At 38.5% G+C, this 22,531-nt stretch overlaps 1 protein-coding gene across 4 annotated transcripts; it reads right to left on the bottom strand.

The window, feature by feature from the left end:
- Positions 1-3,788: 3,788 nt before the first annotated feature.
- Positions 3,789-21,977, bottom strand: MLF1 (myeloid leukemia factor 1). 4 transcript variants are annotated; one of them, XM_075003835.1, is made up of 9 exons: positions 21,838-21,925; positions 20,991-21,044; positions 14,574-14,736; positions 10,986-11,030; positions 7,961-8,047; positions 7,120-7,248; positions 5,789-5,948; positions 5,333-5,465; positions 3,789-4,099 (listed from the first exon to the last, which is right to left on the bottom strand). In XM_075003835.1, the coding sequence occupies exons 2-9, from the start codon at positions 21,029-21,031 to the stop codon at positions 3,988-3,990; spliced, it is 870 nt and encodes a 289-aa protein (XP_074859936.1). In that variant the 5' UTR covers positions 21,032-21,044; positions 21,838-21,925; the 3' UTR covers positions 3,789-3,987. The 4 variants fall into 4 exon arrangements, with proteins under 4 accessions (XP_074859936.1, XP_074859937.1, XP_074859934.1 ...); XM_075003836.1 differs by lacking the exon at positions 20,991-21,044 and adding an exon at positions 17,380-17,464 and having other exon boundaries at positions 21,838-21,912; XM_075003833.1 differs by lacking the exon at positions 20,991-21,044 and having other exon boundaries at positions 21,838-21,977.
- Positions 21,978-22,531: the final 554 nt, after the last annotated feature.

Raw genomic sequence — 22,531 nt, 5'->3', positions numbered from 1 at the left:
CCTAGGTGGGAAAGGAGGAGGGATGATGGCAGCCCTTCCCCAGAGATGGAAACTGTTGAGCAAACAATTGTACTATGCAGTTCATTACTAAATATTTCACAGATGAACTTATGAAGTTGCAAGTTAATTAAAACCACATTTCTCAGATCCTTCTTCCTGCATGGCTAGGACAAGGCAGTAATTTGGTGTCCATGTTTATGCAATCTCTGGCCTCTGCCAAGTATTGCATTTGGTACTAATGCAAATGTGGTTAGGTAATTTTCTAGATCACAGGATTGTGGATGAGAAAATGGACTCTGCTTTCACACAGAGGCTACACATTCAAGTTCAGGTCAGTAATGAACAAATGGTACAATCATTTGAAAGCCATTCAGTGGCTGCTGCAAAGAGTTGGTGGTTTCTGTGGTAATGACACAAGGATTTATAGTACAAAAGATGGTAAGAAACCAGACAGCCTGGCGAAACCAGAAAAGAAAAATACAAAGCAAAACCCAACCAGGTGAGAAAAGTTCATTTACCTTGACTTAGGCAAAGAACTGTATATTTGACAGCTTGCAGCTGGATCTTTTGTGATGACACACATTAATTGGTGATAAAGAGAACTACACAAATTGAAAAAAAATCACCTTTCTGAAACTGATTTTAGTCATTGCACAGATATTAACAGCCTCCCTATCTTTTCCTCGTTGCATTTTTAATTGCATGTTTTTCTTTTGACATTTACTTCCCTCCAGAAGAGTACTTCTGTAGTAAAAAGTAGTTATCACAAACCAAACATGATGCACACTGTGGTACAAGCAAACACCCAAAAGGTTAGAGAATAAACAACTTTATTAATCAAATAATTATGTTATGCATTTAGAAATAAACTTTTCTTGCATTAACTTTTAGATTTAACATTACGTCAAATTCAGCAATGTGTATAAGTCCTCTACTGCTTCTTTGCGATCAAAGTATCTGTTTAATAAAGAATGAAGTACATTATGGCTGTATCTACACTAGCCTTCTTCTTTCAGAAGGTGCATGGTAATGAGCAAGTAAGGAAGATGCTAATGAGGCACTGCCATGAATATACAGCCCCTCCTTAGCATAAATGACAGCCACACGCTATTTGAAAGCGCTACTTTTGAATTGCGTGCCATCCATGTAGATGGGGGCCTTCTGAAAGGACCCCCAGACTTCAAAAGCCTCTTCTTCCGAAAAGCAAATAGGAAAAAGGGGCTTTAGAAATCTGGGCGTTCCTTTTGAAAAGCCCCATGTACATGGGCAGTGTGCAATTCGAAAGGGGTGCTGTCAAACCACAAGCAGCTGCCATTATGCTAATGAGGCACTACATATTCATGTCAGCGCCTCATTCGCATCTTCCCAGCTCACTCATTACCATGCCCCTTCCAAAAGGAAAGGGCTAATATAGATGAAGCCTATGTGTTTAATGCTTCTTCTTCAAGTATACATAAAAGGTGTTTAAAAAAAAAAATCATCAAGGCTGTGTCTACACTACCACCCTCTTTCGAAGGAAGGATGGTAAGTAGGGTGTTGGGAGTTTACTAATTTCATTAAGCATATTCCTGCCTGCGGCCACTTCCAAAATTTAAGTACCAGCTCGCATCCAGCCACGGCTCACCCATCAGTGCTGAGAAGTGCCAGGGCAACTTCGAAGTTGCCGCAGGGGTGGGAATTTGCTTAATGACGTGCTGCGTATGCAGCGCAGCACTTCATTAGTAAACTCCCAACACCCTACCTACCACCCTTCCTTCGAAGGATGGTGGTAGTATAGACAAGCCCCAAGTATAGTCAAATAATACGAAGGGCTGTAACAGATGTAGATTTCTTTATAGAAAGTTAGCTTATCCTAAAACAGAAGATTTTTCTGATTTAATTTTAGTATTGCAGTACAATTCTAATATGTAGCTGTTTGGTTACATTGCTTGTTAGAGAATCTCGGTGACAAAAGCAAATACAAACGAAGGGCCTAATCTTGCTGTAAATAAATATCAATGGCAAGATTCTTACTACTTTCAGAGAAAGTAGGATCAGGCCTCAAATCTGTCATTGTACTATCCTTAGAAACTAACCATTTTCAAATTAACAACTGGAAACAAGTGTGACTGACTAAGATGTATGAATTACAGTTGGGTCTTAGTAACAGTACACCATAAAACACTACTTTTTACTAGAATACTTGAAGAAAATCCATTGCATTAAGCTAGCAGAGAAAATGGAGTCTTCCATTCCAAAATTACATTTAAATGGCCTGTTGTGTGTGAAAATAATATTTAATAATTTAGGGATCTGCAAGGGTAGGAAAAAAATCAGTATGGTTTAAGAACAAACATGTTTAAGACAACTGGGAGGCTGAGATGATTAAAAATGTACATCTTGTCTGTAAAGTCAAAAGCTGTAAGTTAAAAATAATCAGGCTGAGAGTCTACACAACATTTCCATTTCAGAAGGGGAATGAAAATATGGCTGATCAGACATGCAAATGAAGTGCTAACTTGCATATTATACACCTGATTTGTATAACAGCCACCTGCTGTTCTGGGAGTGCTGTTTTGGAGAAAAAACACCAAGCAGTATACATGGGATTAATTCAGAAAAAAACCCTGTTTTCAAATGAACCTCACCTACCCTGCTTGTCCCCCCTCCCGCCCCCGCCAAAAACAGTACTTCCGGACCAGCATGTGGCCACCATTATGCAAATGAGCACCTCATTTGCATTTCCCTTCCCAACTGGAAATGTAGTGTGGACACAGACCAAAAGAATAAAATATTCATGTTTATATTTATAGGTCATTTACAATTCATTCCAAATAAAATGATGCATGAACTGTAACACACAACATCCATTGTCATTTGGATTGTTTTGCCTAATAGTCTTAAGCCAAGTAAGCTTCTTAAACAAAAAACAAACGCCCGCCAAAAAAAGGCATAAAGAGAGAAAATTTTACTATTTCAAAAGTTCAAGGGTTGTCAACTGTTTTTAGGTTTACCCGATCCTGGATTCCTTTAAATTAAAATTTAGGACACAAAATGATACAACATTGTCACAAACTTAGCTGATAGAGTAAAAAGTAACTATTAGTGGCATTCGTATGACTTAAACAATTATTTACAGAGGGAATGGTGTAATTCACTGTTTAATTCATAAGTCTGTTGACTCAAATTTGATTCCCATGCCACTGTGTTTAACAATGCCGACAGTTATGTTATTTTCCATGTAAGCGAACTGCAGTATATGTGCTTCAGAAAAATATAAAATTCATCCTAGTACTTAAACTTAGCCCTAGTAAAGAGACTTTACAATGATGGTCACCTTCAAAGGAAGCAAAGGATGAGGAGATGCAATATAACGCCACTTAACTATATATAGAAAAGGAACAATGCAAAAGCAATAAATATCGTAAACTTATTTGTAGACTTTTAACATTCTGAAATCAGGGCAAACAGCATAAATCTGGTGACTATACAATATGTAATTTGAATGCTACTTAATAGTCTTAAAGAATAATTTTAAATTTAAAGGTGTGGTGGGCCTGATACCCTAGAATTTGTGATTATTAGCATTTCACCAAAACTACACCGGTATTGCCTCAACCACAAAAAATAGTTTTATGAAGGTTGAATTTAGTTTCTGTATAAACTGTACTGCATGGGTAACAGATGTAATTTCAACACTAAGCTTGGAGAACAGCGTCATTCTAGAAAAAAGCCTTGGAAGGCAAAATGTTGTAGCTTACATTATACTGATAATGTAAAGTAATAAGCCAATAAAGTGCTTCTCAGTGTTTTTGTTTTTTTTTGTTTTTTTTTTTTTAAAAAGAACTGCTCAGACCTAGAGGTGGTATTTTCAAGAACATTCAGCAGTCAAATGACTAGACAAGCAAGGTACACTAATACTTAAAAAGCAGGGATTGGTCTTACACATGTTCCAGCACCATTATCTTCTCTGAGAAAGACCCCATCCAAAACACGGTAACAAGCTGTTTATCTTTTGCTGGTTTTGATTGGGACATGTGATCCTTTCACGTTAAGGTTCTCCACAGAAACTTCAGGTTTTCGGGATCCTGCCATCAATGGTTTTGGGTGAGGTTTCTCCCTGAAACAAACAAAAAACAAAAACAACAAAAAAAACACATTTAAAACAATTGTATAACATTTGAAAAAAATGTGGCCAATGCATCATATTGTTTACCATTTACAAGAGACAATGTATAACTTAGTTACTCATGTAAGCCTTTGTTATATGCACTTTAGCTGTTTTCAGCTTGGAAATTGCTGCTGCTGGTAAAACCATTACCATATTTCAGTGACCAAGAAGCTTTAGAAACCTAGGCTTTGAGTTTATCCTGTACCCATGTATTTAATAAGAGACAGAAGCAAAATGGCATGTAGGCAGAACTCACTGAAGTGGAGATGTGTGTGATTTAAAAAAAAAAAAGTGCACCAATCAAGAGCTGGATTTGTCTTTTGGTTTGCATGAGCACAACCCACCCATATAATGTTGCAGAATGGGTTAGTGCAGCCTTGGCAGTGCAGACAAGTGGAAAGCACTCTGCACAGTTTGGGAGAATGCAAAGCAAGCACCAGAGGTAAGCAGCACTATAATAGCTACTTACTCCTGAAGTTAGTTTGAACCAGCATTACATTTTTCCTGCCTTTGTTTCATGGTTGACACCAAGCAGCTGAGAAGGAGAGCATACATTCTATTGGAATTATGCTGGTAAGACCAAAAGAGCAGCATGGGGAAACAATCTATGCAGGACAGACAACTCCTGCCTTCACAGAGAGAGAGTATAACCCTCCCTACAGATTAATGGTCTCCAGGGTTGGATGGCCTTGGTTCCTCCTAAACCTATGCATCTCACCCTAGGGAATACTACCTGTAGAGGAATACAGCAATTTTCTGGCCATCTCCAGCTTTTTTCCTCAAGGGAATGGAACAATCTACCTCTGACTAAAGAATTAAGTATTCAGCTGTAATACAGTGAACCCATTTTGCATGTGATCAGTTTTGCCATTTGCCACTCTCTCTTTGCAGAGATCTTTGTCTAAAGATAAAGCTTATAATTTGTCTTACAACTTTTATGACCAATAGGTTAAATGGTCAACACTTTTGAAAGCCATACCTAGTATTCCCTCTAATTTTGGTTAAGTCAAAACACCATTCTGCACCACACTTCAGCAATATGATCTGTGAAGTAAGAAGTAAATATATTATTTCTTCTCCAGGTTCTTAACAGGAATTTCTTATTAATGAAATAAAACATACACTCTTCGGAAAAAGGAAAGACTATTAGCATAGGTAGAGCCATTACAGAGTCATTTCTACCTTCTTAATGCATCTTCTTTGCTTATATGACGGTTACTTCTGTGTTTTAGAGCTTCTACATTGCATCTAGTCCCAGATGTTCCAAACTTCATGATTTCCTTCTGCCATTCCTCATCGAAGAGGTGAGCCTCAGCTGCAAACATTTAAGAACAATTTTGTTTCAGACTACAGTTGCTACATCACTAGCCAAAGCAACTGAACTAAAACAAAAAAAGTTTTGTAACCATATAATATTAATGTCCAAAAAATCAATTCAAAGACTCAAAATATTACCACTCACATTATCCTCCAGCATGAACAGTTACCTTCTGTCCCCATAAAATACAATTTTCAAAAGAGGTTTTTAGGTGTCCAGCTTGACACCCACTGAAGGGACACAACCAATAAGTCAGTACTTCTGAGAAGATCAACAAATCAGTACTTCCTAAAATTAGAAGTGGGAGCAAGACGACTTACATTCATCCAAGTTGATAAATTCTTGATTCAATTCTTGATCACCAGTTTTTCTGTTCTTTGATTTTTTAATGACATGGGCACGATCATGAATATGATGACCAATAGCCATTTTTTCCAGCCCACTTTCAGAGTCTTTAAGTGCTTTTCTGGTCTCTCTGATCTGTTCAGAGAAGGGAAATTATATTGCAATTTCTACTTCAACTGAGAAAGTGGATTATCCAAATTAGTTTGCAGAATTTTATTTTTAACTCAAAATAAATTTGCTTTAAAATGAAGTTTGACACACAAAAAGCCAGATCCTTCCTATTGAATCTATTTTTGGTACATTGTCTGAAAGACAGATAGCTCAAATGGAGTATAGAGCAAGTAAAAAAAAAAAAACAAAAAAAAAACCAACTCACCCTACTGTTGGCAGACAGGAAAGATAATATTACCACCCAAAGGTTTTTAAGAGAATATGCATGCAGGTTGTTATTAATTGTCTCAAAATCTGTCAGAGCCCAATCTAAATATAACTCCTGCAGAGAGTCTTAAACATTCTCCTTGACAACAAAACAGATAAGTACGTGTTGGTATTCTCTACATGAAAGGGCAACTAATTATTAGGCTGTCATGTTGACTGGTCTGAAACTCTTGGCCATTGCTTATCACTGTGCTCATAGTATATTATTAGAGTCTTTTTGATAACTAAATGCTGGCTGGAACACTAACATAACTGACTGTAGGATATTTTCAACAGCTTCATACTGTCTGCATATAATCTATCATGAGCCTTGCTTGAGGGTTCAAATTTAAATTTGAATTTGTTAGCAGAATTAGATGCACAACAGCTGCAAGAAAGCTAATAAGAGGACATCTTCATCTAAAGCATTATGTAAGCTTTTAAAAGTCAAGTACTTGCACTCAGATAATCAGAAATAGCTATTTTGCACTTTGTGAAAATGAAGTGATTTGAAGTAGAGTCATATAAATGCATACATTTTCAATATCCTGTATTTGTAAATATTTAGATGTAAATATACTCCCGTGGGCTAAAGGAACATGACATACACTGGCTCAAAAACCAGCATATATGGAACTGATAGCTGTGTTACTCACCTTTTAAGTCTTTCAGAAAAATACAGAACTCCCACTAGTAGGGGATGGCAAAGGATATAATGCCTTATATACTTTCAAACAATATCTACTCTAAGATACAGCAATGGTTTAATGGCATGGATATATTTCTAAAGAACAGAATGATTTGCCCCAGTAATCCATTTCTCAGTCTGCATTAATGTACAGTCTGACGATTTAGTAACACTACTCAGCCATGTGTCAAGAATACTTACACCCCCTGGAGCTGTGTGGGTCTGCGCTGAAGCTTGGAAAACCTTTGGTGGCTCATCACCTATCTTTGAATACGTCATCACAGAAGAAGAACTGAATGAATGTGAATCTGGATTGAGTGACAGCTGATCCTGAAATTGATACACTTCAATTAATAGATCAGCTAAGAAGAAATATCAGTAACCCACATTAGACACATTCTCCATCTCAATATTATTTTTGAAGAATAAGATCAGGAAAAAAAAAACAGGAGGAGGGCACCCATGTTGGCAGCATCCTCTATATTTGCCAGTGACTCCTGCTTTAAGCCCTTAACATACAGATTACCCTCAGAGGGGAGCCCCCTCTTCCCACAGACAGACTTACTGACTTCAGTGGGATGTGCTCCTGTAGAGTTCACTGCAGCATTGGTAACTCAAAAGGGAAAAGAATGGTCTTTATGAGTGTGCACGTGATACATGGAAAAAAGTACACCATATGCACTTAAATAATAATAGCCTTCTCAAGTAATGGTTTTTGGGAGAAGGAGGATGTCAAAATGTCAATGTGTTTTACAGTCCTTCAGTGCTGATCATGACAAAACTGTTTTAATCATAGCACTTTAATAAGTTAAACACATTTAACCGTATTTTACTCAAGCACATGGAAATAACTGGAATGCAAGTGATAGTACAAAGAATTAGAACTGAAATACTTTTGTGCCAAAATATACACATTTTCTCTGTCCCCACCCCCACGGAACCACAATATTTTTTATGGGATTTCCTGAATAACTTTTTAAAATCCCATTAGGCTGTTCAAACTAAATAATACTTTTAGGACTGATTTTTCAAATATACTTACAAAGTTTCTTTGCAATTCTAGCATACTGTTTCTCATATTTGATATAGTTCGGTCAATGGCAAAAAAAGGATCCTGGAAATCTGAATTCTGCAAAAGGAAAAAAATTAATTATTCACCATAAGGAAAAGACCCAATGAAAACTGATGAAGTGGGTTTTTGCCCATGAAAGCTTATGCTCATACATTTCTATTAGTCTATAAGGTGCCACAGGACCCCTCGTTGCTTTTAATGAAATCTTAAGGCTGTCCCTTGACAAGACAATCACATGCATGTTTCTGAAGATGCAGCCAGATAAATTTCTCAGAAACTTTGTCAAATCTATGTGCAGTTCACAAATACAAATGGAACTGAAAACAACTACATTAACAAATTAAAAAGCAGAAAGCAATATGGGTAACACGAGACTGTGAAGTTGAAAACACAAAAGGGAAGATCATGGATTTTTGGAAATGTTGGGAGTAGCATTTAGTTTAGGATGCTTTTACAATTGTTTAGTGTCTCTGTCCCTTCAAACCTCTCCAGATGATCAACCTATCAAGTCTGGCAACACACAGAGAACAAAAACTAGATAAGCTAGTAAGTGTCACAATGAAACAAATCTACCCGCACTTTCAATTTAAAAAATGGTATACTTTTAATCCTCTTATACACCTTTCATTTAGGAAAATTTGAAATCTACAATAGGGTAGCTTACTAATTCAACAGCTTTAGATATCCACACACTTTTTTCAGAGAAGACATTTCCTTCACTATTAACTATGGCAACCAAATTTGAAAACTAGACTCTATAGCCAATGCAAGAACAAAGACGCATAACCAAACCAAACTGTAGTGGACTGTCATCTACTCTATGGCTATGGTTACACTGACCGGAACTGCCAACAGCAGTATACAAATGGCTGCTCATTTGCATATTTGCTTGTTGTTAGAGGCTGCTGCCGGCAGGAGGAAAAAAAGGTGGGTAAATTGGGTTTGACTGGCAATACCCTGCCTTTGGCAGCAGCCTTTTATGCCTGATTTTTCCCAGGAGTAAGATGCCACTGACCAAGAGTGGGGGGGAGGGGTTTGCCAGCAGAAGCACATCTACATTGCTTTTCTTCTGCCAGCAGCAGCCTCTGCTGGAAAGGGAATATGCAAATGAGCATACATTTGCATTTTCAGGACCATCCATTTGTACACTGCTGCTGGCAGTTTGGGTCAGTGTAACTGTAGCCTATGTGTATGATGAAACACTTTTCAAAAGGAGAGCTGAGGTTGGGAGAAGAGGAGAGGTTTCAAACCCCGATCAATTTTCAAATAGAAATTTTACCATGAAATCATAATTTTAAAAATATGTAGGAAAAGTATTTAATTCCTTATAGAATCATAGATATAAGACTAGAAAATACCTTAAGAATCTACCAAATCTAATGCCCTGTGCTGTAGCAGGACTATGGGGTGTTAATAGTTAACCAGTTATCTGGTAAGCTTCACCCAGAAAGGAGGAGGTTTAGAGGTTATGGTTAACCAGTGAGGGCTGCTCCAGCACTGCATGGCCTGCTGCGGGCAGAGGGCTGCTCCAGCCTTGCATGACCAGAGCAGCTCTCATTCGTGGCAGACCCGGCCCAGAAGCAGAGTGGGGTGGGGAGCCCAGCTTTGCCGGACCAGCACTCTTCCTCCTCACCCCCACCCATTTAAATGTAACATTTACCCACTTAAACAGGATCTTGCATACCTGTACAGGACCATGTAAACTCAGACCTTCCCTGGCAGGTGTTTGTCCAATCTCCTTCTAAAACCCTTCAGTGATGATGGGGATTTTCATGGGTGGTTATAGGAGACTGTTCCAAAGCTCAACTAGCCTAACAGTTAAATTTTTTCTCCCAATATGTTACTTAAGTCTTCCAGCAGATTAAGTCCATAATTTCTTGTCCTACTGCCTTCAATGGCCAAGGAGAAAAACTGATCACCACCCTCTTTATAACAGTCCTTAACATATTTGAACACTTATCAAGATTCCCCCCTTCAGTCCTCTCTTCTCAAGACTAAACATGCCCATTATCTTAACCTTTCCCTGTAGGCCAAGTTTTCCAAACTGTTTAGTGTATTTGTCTAATTTTGACCATATCTTTCTGGGCTTGTGGTGCTCAGAATTTCAGGCAAGGCCTCACTAATGATGCGTAAAGCAGCAGAATTATCTTCCAGGTGTAGTGTCACTCCTGTTAGTACAACAGAATAATCACCACCACCTTTTTCACAGCTGCATCGTTACCTTGTATTCAATTTATGAACCACATTGATCTTTTAGCAGTACTGCCACTTACTCAGTTATTCCCTGTTTCATTGTTCATTACTTTTCCCTTCCAAAATCTGAATGTTTTCTTTGAATTTCATCCTGTCAATATTTAAGACCAATTTTCTAATTTATCCATGTGATTTTGAAAACTAATCCTGTCTCCCAAAGTGCTTGCAACCCCTGCCAATCTGGTGCCATCTGCATATTTTATAACCATTTTCTCTACTCCATTACCAAGTAATTAACAAAAGCACTGGATCTATGATTGACTGTATGAGGGAGGCAGCATATAATATTCAGTATCTTATGTCCATTGGTAAGTCTTTGTATTCAGTCTTTCAACCAGTTGCGCTTCTAACCTGTAGTAATTTCACCTGAACAACAACATTTCTTTAATGATATACTAATATTTGTTACTCATAGTTAAACTTCATTTGGCAGGAAGAGGCTTGGAATTGTGTTCTGATCAGAAGCCAAAATAAGCAGAAACAGGCATATCAAGAAACACATTTGCTTGGCAGACATTTGAGCAGGCTCCATTTATTTTGAACAATTCTCAGTTCTCCAGACTTAGATTTATACATCAAATGCACTTGGTAAAAACCAAACATTCCTTCGTTGTATCACTTCAGACAAGCAACTATGACAATTAGTAAGCACCATGTAGCAATGATGTATTTTCATTTTAGTTAGAAAGTCGCACAATATGTTAGTGAAAGTCAGATGGGCTATTTTTCTCATGATACTAACCATTCTACCAAAACTGCCAAAGGGCATGAGGAAGCAGCTCATTGCCTGGAAGAAAGCACCAGTTCCTTTTAGTTACTGTACCTCTTACACATCATACTTCAGAGAAATCGAGTGCACTTCTACATATAGCAACTGTAATTATTTTGGTAAAATTAAAGCAAGTTATTTACGGATACTTCAGTGATTTTATAATATATTAAACTATCATAACATGGAGATGTTTTCTGTAGACATCAGTGCACGAATTATTTCAAAATTGAAAAAGATGACTGCACCCATAGTGAACAAGTCATAATCATACAAATGTAATAGAGTACTTAAATCTTAAGGAACAAGCCTATGTAACCTAGCAACCTTTATACTAGAAGTAATTAAAACATAAAGGTGTACTTCAAATGTCTCTTGCTTCTCCACACACTCTCAATTCTGCTTATGTAGCAGAGGCAGTCAAAGAGACGTTGATTAAAAGCAACTAGTCTCCTTCTACTCAACATAAATTTTACATAACTAAATTACAAGAGGCTGTCAGATTCAGGGCAGAAAAACCAAAATAAGTGATGCAGCTGATCTGCTCATAAGCTCTCATTTTATATAATGAGAATGATTAATGTAGACTTAAAAATGAAATATATAAATATTCTTTAAAATATTCAGATCTCTCAGGGTAAACCACATCAACTTTACCATGTCAGCAATTTCAAAAGGTCATAGCAAAGAAGTTCTAAGTAAATCTATCGTCACATACAGAACAGTCTGAAGACTAATAAATCCACAGTGCATAAATATATTCTTGTACTGATGCATAAATAGATGCAGCTAAGAACACCATCAGATACAAGGCCTGTTAAACTGATTAGCTAGTCTTGAATCTCTCTATATAAGACAGCAGCTGAAATGCTGGGAAGCCAATTTAATTTTCCAGGACATTAAGTTGAGATGTTAAATTTACACACAAAAAACCCCACCTAAAAATATGTGCATTTAGTCTAAAAGTATACTACTTTCTAAAAATGCAAGTTCAAAATGGAATACAATATCTGATTGCAGAATATCACTATATAATGAGGAATCATATACACTGCAGCTAAGTCTGATGGCTAGTACTGGGAAAATATGCACAAGTAACTTTATTACTACCTCTTTTCATACATAAACAATAATATAGATTGTTATTATGGTCAATTATAAATTAGATATCCTTTATTTTGCAAAAAAAAGTAAAATCATTTAATATTTGCCTATTGGTTTAAATCCATAAAAAAGCTCTTATTCCATGACTAGACACATTAGACAGTCAAATTTGAAGAAAATTCCTGAAGGTGGCTAGTTTACTAGTAGAGCAGGCTGAAAAATGGAAAAAGAAAACTGCACTTTGGGGTTTTTTTTCTCCCCCATAGTAATTTTGTTTTTTTTTAAATTCTCTCAACCAGTTCTACTAAATAGTTATGGTAACCAAAATCCAATTGTTTATTATAAGAAACTAAAAATTCATGAACGTGACAGGAATTGAATCAGGCATACTGAAAACAACTTATGAAATCAAAGTATTTCTAAAGATGTTAATGTACTGTATTCTTCCAACCTCCCATCCCAAGTTAAACAAACTTTCTGATCAGTTCAGAAAACAGTATTAATTCTTCTCAAAGGGTGTAATTTAAACCTGTAAGTATGTCCCTACACAAAAGCCAAAGTAACAAGTATGACAAAAACAACCCTTGCACACAAAAACCTACACCCCAAAATCCACAGTTGTTTCTCAATATTTATACTTTGAAAAGTTGACTGAATCTGCCCTTCTACCAAACAACATTTCTATTTCATCTGTATTTTTTATTTTTGTCTCTCCAACACCTATGACCAGACAAACCACCATCAGATCACAACACCCAGCTCCAAGTTTTCTGTATAACATTTAGGGCAGCCACAAGGATCATTTTTGAAAAAGGATATTGGGGTGATCATAGACAACAAAATAATGTGGACTTTTTCTTGGCGTTCTTTCAAAATACTTCAAATGTCTAAAACACTAAGTTGTTCCCCATCACAACTCATGTTTCTTTGTGTCCCCACATTTGTTAAGATTACACAGTGAGAAATTACACAAGAAACTTTGTTTTCTTGTTTTATAAACAAGGGTAAGCACAGATTTAAGCATTTGCTGAACTGAATCTTGAGAGCCTACCCCTTCTCCCATGGACTTCAGTGTAAGCAGAACCAGACCCCATGCGGGTTGAACTCTAGAAAAAGTTTAAACTAATTTACAGAAGGAAGAATCTGGCAGTTATCCTTTTGACTAGAGATGACAGTTTGTGCCCCAGCTACATTTAGTAAGCACCAAATGTCTAAGTTTGAACTACAGTGATTGATTTTGGCAATGTTCCACAACCCCCTGTAGTTGTTTTCTCATTGAACTAAATGCCAGCAGTTCATATCTAATCTAAAACAAAGTCAAAATGCATTGATCACAAAATATATTTGTCACATTATTTAAGAACATGTATCCTTTCCAAACCAAGAAATAAGATTAGGTTTAGCAAGAGAAACATTACCATAATTGATATTGCATGACCTTTCAGCTGAAAGTGTACTTTATGTAAGACAGATTGTTACTAGTTTTCTTCTCATTTTCCAAGAGCCTACAGGATTATTAGATTTCATATCATTTCTATATTCATGTAATTATTACAGCCTTATAACTGTATGACATTTAAGGATGAGGCTGACTGCAGAACATGAAGTGTCAGTTCAAAGTAAAGAGACATCATTATTCTAACCATTTTAGATGTCTAGGTTTCAAGTGTGTCTTAAAGCCACTGGATTGTGTGTTTTTCCTCCACAGACTGTAGCCTTTCCACTTCAAAATGCAGATTGCTTCTGGAAGCTAGGCAGGCCAGCAGGTTTGACAGCTGAAGGAGAACGATAGTGACAAGCTAGGAATGGCCTACCTTTCTTGATTTAATCTCCCAGACACTGTTAGTGGACAATTTTCAACTGGAACAACATTTAGACACTCTAATATTGCACCCAGTAATTAAAAGCATGAAATCTTGATTACATTTGTATGTATAATTATCTAGGCCCAAAATATAAGTTTGTAACTTAAACACACAATTTATATATCCACCTTTTAAAAAACAACTGTCTTCAATATTATTAAATAAAGGAAATTTGTACATAAAATATTAGGGAATATTCTTCAACTGCAAAAGATTATCCCTCCTATTTAAACATTAACCCTGCAAAAGTGTTTATTTCATCAGCAATTCTAAAATAAAAGCTCAGTTATAGCCCTTAGGTAAAAACACTTACACTGTATGTACTTTTCATTCAGAGATCACAAAACACATTGCAAAAGGGGACAATACCAATTATGACCATTTTAGGGGTATGGAAATGGAAGCTCAGAGATTAAGTAAGAAGACCAATGTCACATAGGCCAGTTGTAAGGCCTGGAAAATAACTCTGGTATCCTGGCTCCCAGACCATTGTTCCATCCCTTAAACCAGGTTAGAGTCAAGCTGAAGTCTAAAACTGAAAATTGGTTGCTGGTAATGGGTAAAAATCCTTTCATAATCTCGAAGGACTTACTCTATGATTTCCTCTCAAAGCAACCCGAGAATCATAGTGTCCTCTTTGATCTTGTGCTCTTTCACCACCCTCTGTAATACTGAGAAATGGATCTCGTCCAAAAGGATCAGAAAAGCTTCTCATCATTTGACGCATGTACTGATGCTGTGCAGCAAAAGGTTCCCTGGGGAAGTGAGAGGGGAATAAACAAAACTCATGAATATTATTTTAGAAAGTGAGCAATAAGCGGAACTCCATTTTAAGCCACCTCACACATTGGCTCTCCAGATACCACATGACTTTAATAGCAAAAACTTGTTTTCAACAGGCAGCACCACTGTAATAGACTGTAGGGAGGCAGAAGTCTCTACTTACTCCCTCTACCCTTCTGTTCATGTCCCATGGATTTTTGTCTTCTATTTGCCATAGCTATTTTGCCTCCTCTCTTCCCATCGGCAACCAATCTGGCTCTCAAATCTCCATATTTCATTCTTTCCTTTAGTGCAATCCTCTCCTCACTTTAATCTCATGTCTTCCCTCCCTGCAAGGCTTTAATATCACTAACTTTATATTTGTTGCCCACATTGTCACTTCCTTTCATCTGCTGTCTGGAATTCCCTCTCAGTTTTAAGAGAATCATCCTATTCCACTTTGTGTCCAGATGTTCCATACGCTAATCAAAAGCCTGGTCTCTAAAACCTGAGAACTCCTCTCTCCATATTAGGTGTGGTTCTTCACCTCTCCCCTTTGTTGTTCCCATCCCTCCAAAATTTGTTTCCCCTTATGCCCCATGCTTCTTTTGAGGCCCATATGATTCACTAAATCCACTCCTTTCTCATTCCCTGTTGTTTAAAGTTCTGTTAACCCCTTCTCTTCTCCATCCCTCCAGAAATGTCCATTTATTCCCCTCTGTCCATCTTAGGTTTTTCTCGTCTCTCCCAACCCCTCTTTCCTGATCTTGTCTTTCCCCATAAAACTTCCAACCTGTCTCTCCATATTCTTGAAGAGCAAATACTTTTCACCTCATCCAGATTCCCCGCACTTGGTTCTACCTTCTCTGTTATACTGAAGCCAATTTGAAAAAAGGTAGCTACATATCTCCTTTTAGTTTAATCCAAGGGATTTTGTTTTTAAAACTGGCTACCAAGACTTGTATTAAACTCTAGAGTTATAATGGTGGGTGGGAAGACATTTGTTTATTAAAAACATGATTTTTAATTGGACAGTGTCTCTTAAAGCCATGCATATACTTCACATCCATATTAGTACACACGAGAAAAATCAATGTCTAGAAGTAGTTTTTCCATGATGGAGAGCAGTCTTAACCTACCCTACCCACTTGATTTCCAAAATTAGCTTCAGTCCGAACATGATAAGCAACTATATGGCAGCAAGTGTCTTAGCAGTTATTCCAAGGATGAATGACTTACTCAGTTTAAGAAATATACACAAGCAAGTAATCACCTGTATATCCACAGTCTGCAAAAGCATAGGAGCGCCACCACAATTTATAACTGCATACCTATACTTCCATAAAGCCTTTTCCTACTTTACAGACTTTAAACATGTTTAGATACCAAAATACAAAATGCATGTACCATTTTCTTAAATAATGTAACTCACTGAACTTCTCTGTTACCCAAGTTTGAATGTGGAGTTTTTTGGCGGGAGAGAGAGAAATATGTGATGATGAGGTGAGTTGATGCCTCATAAGCACATGAATTCCTGCATGGTTTGTACTGCTATGCTATAAAACTGGTTCTGTCTCAAAAAAAGAAAAAAGTTCTTTGTAAAGCTTAACTCCTAGAGAAGAATCCTGCACACCAAGCTTCCATCCCTCATCTTTAAAAAAAATAAAAATAAAAAATTGAGCCATTAATTAAATTTATGATGGAAGCACCAGCAACTCTGATAGCAAAAAACTGTGCTACTATTGTGCAGTAATTACATACATATTATGAGTTAAATGACAGTTAAATTCCCAGTGAGGGCCAAATTATAACTTTCAGATGACCAGTAAAGCAATATGGAAACTCATCTGAGGCATCATTTTGTAGTCCAGCCAGGTACACGGTAACCCAAAATTTCTTCAATCTGATGATTAAAGGGTATATGTAAAGTAATTTTGAACTGGTCTAAGTTCACCTCAGACAAACATTCATATTACAAAACCTTTGTGACAGGTGCAGTAAAAAAGCTAAGGATTCAGTGGCCCTAAGGACTGAACTACTGTCTCACTTCTGCAGGTAGACAGTCCCTCCAACTCCTGAGTTGGTGCAACTGATGGAGAGAGCGCCTTTTTACTGTCTGAATTGCGTATGTTTGGTGGATGGACAGGGCTCCAATCACCCAAGCCATTAATCAAATATAATTCATAATCACTACAGCAAGACAAAACATAAATCATTTTAAAAATGACAATCCATATACTGCAAACACTTATGTAAGCAAATAAATTTACTCTGGTAAGCAACTCCGTAGAGATACATTATCTGCACGTGTAAGCATTTTCACAACTAATGCCAAAGTTCCTAGATGTAATAGTTCCTCATTCTCAGTTGAAAATAACGTTCTCAGAAAATAACAAAAAACATTTCTATCCTTTTTATCATACGTTTTTATTCTGAGATGTATGTTCAGGCAAATAAGCATATTTTTATTTATTCCAAATGTGATATTCCGAAGTAAGTGAATTCATTGTTTTAAAATAAAATAAAGTTGGAATGAGAAGTCAGAAGTAGAATAAAATCACACTGAAGATAACATCTGGAGTGATATAACACATTGGCAAACGAAAAACAACAGCGGAAAGATCCAGCTTCTGCACCTGTCTGCACTATTCAGAAGGAAATTCAGCTCGGTCCTGGAAGGTCTTTGGCCGAGATCAACAAGTGCTTCTAATGGACAGCTGGCTAGAGATGGAAACATTTATATTACTCTTAACCTAGACAGTATTTCCAGTTCATCAGTCAAAATCTTTCCTTGCGAGGAAGCAGAAGTCTTCATTATACAATTTGACAGTTAAACTAGTAATTTGCTAAAGTAGTAAGCAGATCCCCATAATTGTATGTAAAACAGCTCTGCAAGAACTTTTCCAGCTGTCTGTGTTTGTCTGTTTTTCTCTCTCACACACACTCACATGCGCACCCCCCCCCCCCCATACATCAACATTTATTTGTTTGTTTTTTCCTCCTCACAAATTGTCTCCCCCACCACCACTCAACACAAATGCCAGACCAGCACTGGAGCCACACTAAGAAAAAGGAGAAAAGCTGACAGTTGAAAGTAGGGAGGTATTTCCACTATCCTTTAACCCATGAGCTACTATAAACTAGACTTTTTATTTTCCATCTTTCTTTTACATATAATTAAAACATTTTTAAATGGGACAACTACCAGCAATTGTGGCTTTCGTGTGGGAATCGTGAAATTTTGTGGTTCTTGTAAGATCTCACATATCTAGATGCCACAATACAGTATGACAGTTTCTAGAGATTTATGGTACCAATCAAGTATAAATATAAAGACAGCCTTGAAGAATACAGCTAATTAATCCCATAGGTAAAAATATTCTTTCTGAGATAATGCCCAGAACATGCGCACAGGTCTGCATATGCAACATATGAATGGTGATAGTAGGTTAGGTTAGTGGTCTATTTAGCTCAGTATCCTGTTTTTTTTCAAGTGCCCAGTACAAAATGCTTCAGAGGGCTTGTCTGCACTTGCCCCCAACTTCCAAGGGGGCATGTTCATCAGGGCGATAGGAGATTCCTAATGAAATGCTGCATATTCACTACAGCACTTCATTACTAACTTCCCATCACCCTGATTAACATGCTCCCTTCAAAGATGGAGGCAAGTGTAGACCCAGCCAGAGGGAATGGAAAGAACAAAGCAATTAATCAAGTGATCCATCTCTAGCTATCCAGTTCCAGGATACCCAGAGCATAAGGTTACATCTTGGGTTAAAGTTCATGAAGGACAGATTCATCTATGGCTAATCTAATTCTTTTTAAAATCTGATTATACTTTTGGTCTTCACAGTATCTCCACGCATTGAGGTCCACAGGCTGACTACACTGTGTGAAGAACTTGTTAGTTTTAAACCTGGTGTTTACTAACTAAATGTGTTCTGCAAAAGAGTAAACAACACTTTATTTACTTTCTTCCAACCACTCATGATTTTGTAGACCACTATTGTACCCCTCTGTATAAGACTGACTATAAAAGCTGCAAAAGTTTTCATATAGAAGCTGTTCCATACCCATAGCCATTTTGTTGCCCTTCCCTGTACATTTGCATTTATACACTTCTTTTTTAAAAAAAATAAAAGATGGAACAACCAGAACAATATACAGTCTTCAAAGTGTGGACAAACCATGTACATATAGTAATATTATATTTTCTGGCATAGTATGTCTCTCTCCTTCCTAGTAGTTCCTAACTTTGTTAGCTTTTTTTAAAATTGCTACTACTGTACATAGTGAACAAATGTTTTCAGAGAATAGTCCAATGTGACTCCAAGATCTTTCTTGTGTGGCAATAACCAATTTAAAAGTCAAATTTTTTCTGCATAGTTGTAATAATATTTTGTAACGTATATTACCTAAAATTATCTACTCATTCAAAATTGTTGTAAACCATGTTAGTTGTTCCCCTCTCAACCTCTTCTGTACTATAAAAAGTGTGGATAAACTAAACAGTTTCAGACCAGCTTTACTAGAGATATTTGTTAATAATTTGATCCTTACATTTTAACAAACATAATAAGCACTAATGAGGAATACAATACTTATATAGGCCCAAATTCTTTCAGATGTTTATCTACAGCCCTGTCAGTTGGTGTGTGCTTTAAACATACAAAATGACATGGTACCTATTCATACAGAGGTTAGATTTTATAATCTAGAATAAAGACATAAAATGGGTGGGTCAGAGAAAAAGGAAGTGAAAGATTACATAGAGTGAGATGATTTGGATTGTTTTGGCACTTTTCATAGTTCAGAATCTGCAGTATTGTCTTGTTTGAGTCCAAAGCAGCCTGCAAAGAATTACAAAGGGATCTCACAAACTGCGAAATTCAATCTTGACAAATGCAAGCTAATGCGCACTGGTTGACATAATCCCAACTATACTGACAAAACAGAATCATTATGGATAGTTCTCTGAAAACACCTGCTCAATGTGTAGAAGAGTCCAAAACAACAACAAAAAAGCTGGCAGAAAATTAGAAGCATTAGGAAAGGAAATAAGACAGAAAATGTAATACAAGTTAAACCTCTCTAATCTGTAACTCTCATCCAGCATGATTTTAGTTAGCTGGAGGACCACTTATCATTGGTGTGGCCAAGTTTCCCACGGTTCCGTAAAGTTTGTTAACGGACACCAGTCTTGGCTCTTACTGTTCTCTGCTGTTATTTAGCTGCAATTTACCCCCAAATGTCTTTTCAGAGCCCAGTAAGGAGTGGAAATGTTGGTAATGTGCTAGACAATATTGACCTCCTATAGCATGGCAAATTCTCTTGTCTAGCATGGGGGGGGTTAGGTCCCGAGAGTGCCGGATTAAAGAGGTTTAAACTATACCATTATATACAATTTATGGTACACCTATGCCTTGAATACTGTATGTTGTTCTTGTCACCCCATTTCAAAAAGATATATTTGAATATATTTGAACTGAAAAGGTACAGAGAAAGGCAACAAAAATTATTACGGGTATGGAGCAGTTTTATGAGAGAAGAAATAAACAAAAACAATTAAAGACAACTATGATAGAAGGCTATAAGATCATGAATGGTAGAAAGAAAGTGAATAAAGAAGAGTTAATTTGCCACATAACACACAAGCCAAGGGTACCCCAATGAAATTAACAGAAAGCAGGCTTAAAACAAAAACAAAAGTACTTCTTTACACAATGCACAGTCAATTTGTGGACCTAGTTATCAGAGGATGCTGTGATGGCCAAAAATACAAGTAGTTTCAAAAATAAATCAGATAACTTCATTGCTGATAGCTCCTTCAAAGGAAATTAGCCAAGACAGTCAGGAATGCAACCCAATGCTTTGACTGAGGCTATGTCTAGACTAGAGGGTTTTGTCTGCAAAACAGTAAGTTGACAGAACACAGCACTTTTTACAACAGCTGTACCTGGCTCACCACAAGGAAGAACACCTCTGCTAACAGAGATCTGTCGATAAAAATCTAGTCTGGACATTCCAGTGGGCCTTCTGTTGACAGAAAGGGCTTCCAGGACACCGAGCAATCCTGTCTGCTATACTTCCAGTTGGCTGGGTTTGTCAATAGACCAGCTGGACAGAGCAATCTTTCTATCTGCCCTGGAGTCTGGCTGTAATTTGTCAACAGAAGTTTTGAAGGAAGATATCTTCCAACAGAAACTTCTAGTCTAGACCTAGCCTGAAAGAACAGGGGTGGGCTCACCTGATAAAATTACCCAGTTCTGTTCGCTCCTTCTGTACCATCGGGCTTCAGCTACTGTTGGAAGACAGGATAGGGGGCTAGATGGACCACTGACTTAACTCAGTATAGGCAACAAAGTTAACCTATTGTCTGATGTAACACAATGTATGCCAAAAATCATATTTTATTCACTATAATGTACACAGAGGCAAAAGCATTAAACACAACTGCAAAGATGCCAAACTTTGTCTTCTGGAGAACAGTTACTCAATGCTTCATAGGGTTTGTAGACGTGGGTCTCAACCCGCCCCCCCAAAATAAAAATTCCAGCCCATTCCCAACACCACCAGGCTAGAAGCGCTGTGGGCGGAACAACAGCCTAAGTCCCTGATCCAAAAGTTTCCCTAAGCGGCCGTGTTAGGGATTCTCCCCAGCTGACAGGCTCAGGAACAAGCACGGGGCGGCTCACGGCCATGCGCCTTCAGCGTTTTTCTGCTTCCAACACTGCTGCTGTCAGCGTTTCAGGGACTGGAGGTGCCGGCGATGATTAAGGCCCTCGCACCTGCGTGTCTCCTCAGCAGGTCTCGCCTACCTGTGCCGCAAGGGCTGAGCAAACACACGGGGGAGGGGCCGCCGCCAGCGCCTGGCTCTAACATCCCGGGCAGGAGACCCGGGGAGCAAGGAAGAGCCAGACAAGGCAGACAGCCCACTGGGGACAGATCCCCAGCCTCGGGCGGCCGGAGCAGCGAATCCTTTCTCCCCACCTGCCCCAGAACAGCGCAGCCCGCGGGCGGGGAGCTGTCCAAGCAGGTGCAGGGCGGACAGTACCCACTGCCCCCACCAGGCGCTTCGTCCCGCCGTCACTCACCGGAAGAAAGGGTCTTCCTCGAAGAACTCTCTCAGCCCCCCGGCCCCGAACATGGCTGTGGCCTTGTGTTTCAGCCTTCCTCCTGACTCTCTATGGCGCCTACCTAGCGTAGGCGAGCCCGGCGGCTCTCCGCGGCTCATCTTTTCCTCCGCCCACCAAGCTCACGTGATGGGCCGCTCACCGCCCATTAGTTGCTCCTGGCTTTCGCTGCCTCTCAATAGGGTGGGGAACGAAGTGGGAGGGTGGCGTCGAGGAGCTGCTGCCATGGCAACTGCTTTCAACACAAGGCCTGGCTCGGGCTGCGGGCCAGGTCCAGAAGCTTCTGGATCTGCGCGGGGCTCAAGGACAGCCCGGCATTTGGGGGGGGGGTCAGCGCCGTAGGGAGCCGCAGAGGAAGGAGAACAGCAGCATGACAGCGGGAGGGGAGGTCCTAGGCACAGGCCAGGAGTGCAGGGACCCATTGGGAGCTGGGGACAGGGCAGTCCACCAATGTGGCTGGCCACATAAGTGCACCTGGAAACCCAGCATCAAAATAGTAGGGGTACCCGAGCATAGGAGTGGAAAGCCAGGAGGTAAACCGGGAGATAGTTACCTCACGGAGCGACACTAAATAACTATGGCGCCGGAGGGCCTTGTCTTGGGAAGAAGCAGGAGACTGGAGCTTGCTATATAGGAGCTATAGGGCTACAGTATC

Source organism: Carettochelys insculpta, chromosome 10 (assembly GCF_033958435.1).
Source record: "Carettochelys insculpta isolate YL-2023 chromosome 10, ASM3395843v1, whole genome shotgun sequence".
Lineage (NCBI taxonomy): Eukaryota > Metazoa > Chordata > Testudines > Carettochelyidae > Carettochelys > Carettochelys insculpta.
The sequence above is the reverse complement of the archived record's forward strand: the minus strand, read 5'-3'. Positions and strand labels throughout refer to the sequence as shown.

What these genes read in the sequence shown, in the direction of transcription:
- MLF1 (XM_075003833.1), bottom strand. Translation starts at nt 21,977, where the DNA reads ATGAGCCGCGGAGAGCCGCCGGGCTCGCCTACGCTAGGTAGGCGCCAT. An exon ending in GAGGAAGACCCTTTCTTCCG is followed by an intron (nt 14,737 to 21,837) that starts GTGAGTGACGGC and finishes TCACTTCCCCAG; the next exon opens with GGAACCTTTTGCTGCACAGC. An exon ending in ATTTATCAACTTGGATGAAT is followed by an intron (nt 5,466 to 5,788) that starts GTAAGTCGTCTT and finishes AAATGTTTGCAG; the next exon opens with CTGAGGCTCACCTCTTCGAT.